At 32.3% G+C, this 4,567-nt stretch overlaps 1 protein-coding gene across 1 annotated transcript; it reads right to left on the bottom strand.

The window, feature by feature from the left end:
* Positions 1-266: 266 nt before the first annotated feature.
* On the bottom strand, positions 267-2,129 carry LOC107624982 (cytochrome P450 94A2). The gene has a single exon (XM_016327487.3). It carries the CDS (start codon positions 1,953-1,955, stop codon positions 414-416), a length of 1,542 nt encoding a protein of 513 aa, XP_016182973.1. The 5' UTR covers positions 1,956-2,129; the 3' UTR covers positions 267-413.
* Between the last annotated feature and the right edge of the window lie 2,438 nt (positions 2,130-4,567).

The raw sequence follows: 4,567 nt of genomic DNA, 5'->3' as shown, positions 1-4,567 counted from the left end.
AGTTGAAACTACTAAGGCCAGTTTGGATAACTAACTTAATTAAACTCTTTTTGATAAAATAACTTAAACAATAAATGATTCTGTTAAAAGTAATTTATAAATAAGTTATTTTGTGTTTGGATTTTTAACTCTAAAAATACTTATTTTAAAGAAATGTAATGAAAAGTAGAAGTATTATGAGAGAAGTCATTTTTTTTAACTTCTCTATAAGCTCCAAAATAGCTTCTTAAAAAGTTACAATTTGGTTTTGAAAATTGCACCCGACATTAATACTACTACTTTTCATAAGTCAAAAGTTAAAAAAAGCTACTTCTAGAGTTTCAAAGATCAAACTACATATTACAGATGGAGACAATTCAGGCATGTAATTACAGGAAATAAAAATGATACAGAGAATATATTTGCTTGTGTGGTTATCTTCGCTTCTCTATCTTCACTGGGAACCCACCTTTCATCAGCGACGTAAGGTATCCGGTATACTCCGGCACCACCCCTTCCGCCACCGCCGGAACCACCCTAAACTCCCTTAAGATTCCTGCCACCACTCTCTTCATCTGCAAAAACGCCATCTCCTTCCCCAAACACACCCTAGGCCCGGCCTGAAACACTGTGTAACTATACGGATCAACTCCAACAAAAGCCCACTTCCCCTCCCCATCCCGCCTCAACCACCTTTCGGGCCTGAAATCGGCCCAATCCGCGCCCCATATCCTCTCACTCCTTCCCATCGCAAAGATATGGTACGCCAGACGTGTCCCTTTCTTCACAAAAGTACCATCAGGTAAAACGTCGTCGTTTGCAGCCTCTTTCGTATCCACAGGCACCGGCGGGTACAATCTCATGCTCTCGCACAACGCGGCGTGAGTATACACCATGTCCTTTAGCTCCTCGTAAACGGAGGAACCATCTACGTGGTTCTTCTGGATAATTTCACTAACCACCTCTTCCTCCACGTGCGGATGGCTAGCAAGAAGCCAGAAGAACCACGTGAGCGCTGCGGAAGTAGTGTCCCTCCCAGCGAGAATGAAGCTGATGACTATGTCCGTTACAAACGACTCGTCGTTTTGTCCGGAAACCAAGAACCGCGACAATAGATCCACGGATTGCAGCGTTTTCTTCTCTTCAAGCTCTCGCTTCTTCTCCTCTACGATCTTCTTTGCTAAGCCTCTCACCTCCGACACTGCGGTTCGGAGCCTATTTTCGGAACCTATGTTTAGGATTTTCTTTATCTTCCATACCAGCGGCACCGCGGAATTGAACCTCTCGCTGCTGATTCTTGTTGCGTCGTCGAAGGCCTTGGCGAAGGTGGTTGTTGGAAGCGATGGGAGGAGGTATTCCGGATCGTAACCGAAAGCGATCTTGCATATGTTATCGAAGGCGAAGCGTTGGAGGATATCTTGTAAGTCACATGTATTTGTTGCATTAGCGTTGGTATGATTACACGTGGCAGATAAGATTGGGATGAGGCGGTTGGAGAGTTCGGCGTCTACAACGGTTTCGACGAAGTTGCGGAGGGATCTTGTGTTAAACTCGTGGCTGGAGAGCTGGCGCTGGAACTTCCAGTTGTCGCCGTCGGAGTTGAAGATGCCGTCACCGAGGAAGTCGCCGAGGGCGCGGTTAAGGGTGGGACCTTTTTGGTAGGTTGGGAAATTGGACTTGAGGATGTGGTGGACGATGGCGGGGTCGGCGGTGAAGATCTGGCGGGAGCCAAGGGAGCGGCGGAGGGTGAAGGTGGAGGAGGACGGAGAGGAGAGGAGGATGTCGGAGATCCAGTGGATGCGGCGGTGTTTGTTGGCGGCGATGGCGAAGATGGAGCCAATTATAGGGTAGGCTTTAGGAGTATTGGTGTTTGGTGGAACTCTTTTGGGTGTTGAAGATGAAGAGCGTGTTGTTGCTAAGAACCAAGTGAGAATTGCAAGAAATAGAAGGAAGTAAGCTATGGGAAGAAGCTCCATGTTTTCTGGTTTAGAAGGTTCTGCAATTGCTTTCTTATTGGTGTGTTTTCTTTCATGTTTCGCTTGCTGCAATATTTATAGTGTCGTGCGTCAAGAGAATTGGTTTTGTGATTTTCCTTTTTCTTGTAAGGAAATCACATGCATATACTAATTTTTTATTTTTGAACCAAACAAAATTTTATTTTTTGTTCTAGAAAGTCTAAAACATATACTAAAATTCTATAATTGTAAACGAATAACTTTACAAAATACCCAAAATTACCATTCATGACTCATCATGAGTTATGAATATTTTAAGACTTCACTTTATGCATGTAAAAAAAAATTAGATTTCGACTTAGGCATATTGCATTCATAAGATATACGTGAATTAACGAGAAGTTAGTATTATAAATCCTCAACTGATAATACTCTGGTCATGGCTCAAAATTGATATTGATTTAGATAAATATTTGGTGATTAATTAATTTTTTTTATATTTATTTTGTATTTAAGGTAATATTAATCAATTTTTATTATTTTCGCTAAAAATATTTGGTTCTCCATTTATTTATGATATCAACATAATTAAGGATAAGCAATAAAGAGAATATATCATAAATAAAAGTATATAGAAATTACAATCTAATTTCTTCATTTTTCTGTTTTATATCTATTTAATCACAATATAATCGAGATATTAAAAGGTTAAATGACTTTTTTTTAAAATATTTTTATTATATGTAATTCATAAAAAAAAATTTATTTTTAAATTTAAATTCAAGACTCTTTTATTAAATTATTAATTATTTATCATTTCAATTAATTTAATTTTTAATAATTTTATATATATATTTAATAAAAAAATGATTAATTAATAAACACGCTTACCTTTGTGTCTATTAACAAAATTTGTTAATCGCAATGTTTTATTTTTTGCGTTATAAAGTTGTAGATACGTAAATGCTTACGAAGTAGTACTTACGTGTCGGTTTCTCTTAACATGAGAAGCATGATTTTCAGACCATTATTATTATTTGTTACTATTTTGAATTGACTGCTGTTATAGAAAATACATCTTCTCAATTTTTTTAATTAAAAAAATAAAGTGTAGTCTTCTATTATTAATTTTATTAATAAAATAAAAAATACAAAAAGTATTAAAAAATTAAAAATTATATTTTATTTTTTTAATTATTAAGAAAATGAGAAGATCCATTTTTTTCTTAATCAAAGATATGAAATTCGAATCCATAATTTCTTAATTAAGTATGAAAAAATTATGCTATTTGAACTATTACTCATTCGCATGAGAAGAATCCATTTTCGCGGTTATATACTTATATATTCGTATGTCATTAATTACTTGCTCCTACTGTACGAAATCTTATTTTATTAGAACTTTGAAATTATCAAGTTCATTTTTATAAGATTGGTTTATTATGTTATGCAGATTTAATTTATTTGGCTTTAATATATTAGATTCCGCCTAGAAGAAATATTTACTTAAATAATGCTATATAACTAAATATTATAGATAATAAATAAAAATATATAATTAATAATATTATATTTATAAAAAAATATGAATTATTTTTTAATTTAATTAACTTAATTAATTGTTTTTAATTATTTTTTTTATTTAATTATAACAAAAGTTAATTTTAAATTTAATATGAATCAAATCTTAAAAAAATTTATTTTATTATTATATTCATAATTTTATATTTTTTTAAATAAAAATTTTAAAAATTCTATATTTTCATTCTTAAAAAAATTTCAAATCACCTCAAGACATTTTATAAAAAATAAAAATATTTTAAATTTAATTCATCTCTATTTATTGAAAGAGGTTTGTTATACATATAAACATTTTTGACATACAAGTTCATACAAGTTAGTCCAAATCCAATAAAAATAATCCTCAGTTTAGATTGCGTGTAAACACGCGATTTTCCAACTCTTGAATAGCGCAAAAACCATTATGACAACCGGTTCTTCTCCCTCAATTAAAATCGCAACACTCAAAATTTAAACAAAGATCAAAATTTCTCAAAAATTTCTCAAAATCGTCGCAAAAAGTGAAGGAAGTTTTGAAGCTGAATTCGAAAAGAATTATAAGAAAATGAAATAAGAAGATAAAGAAGAAGAAGCAGCATAAGATGAGGAGGAGAAAGAGGAAGAGTTTTAAATTATGTAAAACCTATTAGTACAAAAATACCGAAATTCTTAAATGATACACATAGATATCTTAGTTTTATACCGAAATTTATAATAAATACACAAAAATGTTTCCTTTAATGCTGTATTTTTTTTCTTCTTCTTCTTCTTTTTATTTATTTCTTTCTTTTAGTTGAATGAATGTGTTTGATTTTTTTTGTTTTTATTCTTGTTAAGAGAGTAAAATAAGAAGAAACTTAAGAAAGTAAAACAAGAAGAAAAATATGAATAAGAAAAAAAAAGAAGAAGATAGTGATGATGATGGAAAAAAAAAAGAAGAAAAAGCAGCAGAAGATGAGGAGGAGGAAGAGGAAGAATTTTAAATTATGCAGAACTTATCAGTACAAAAGCACCGAAAATTCTTAAACAATATACATAAATATCTTAGTTTCACATTGAAATTTGCTGCAAAT

Source organism: Arachis ipaensis, chromosome B2, assembly GCF_059453495.1.
Source record: "Arachis ipaensis isolate K30076 ecotype BB chromosome B2, ASM5945349v1, whole genome shotgun sequence".
Lineage (NCBI taxonomy): Eukaryota > Viridiplantae > Streptophyta > Magnoliopsida > Fabales > Fabaceae > Arachis > Arachis ipaensis.
Note: the sequence above shows the minus strand (reverse complement) of the source record. Positions and strands in the feature narration are given on the sequence as shown.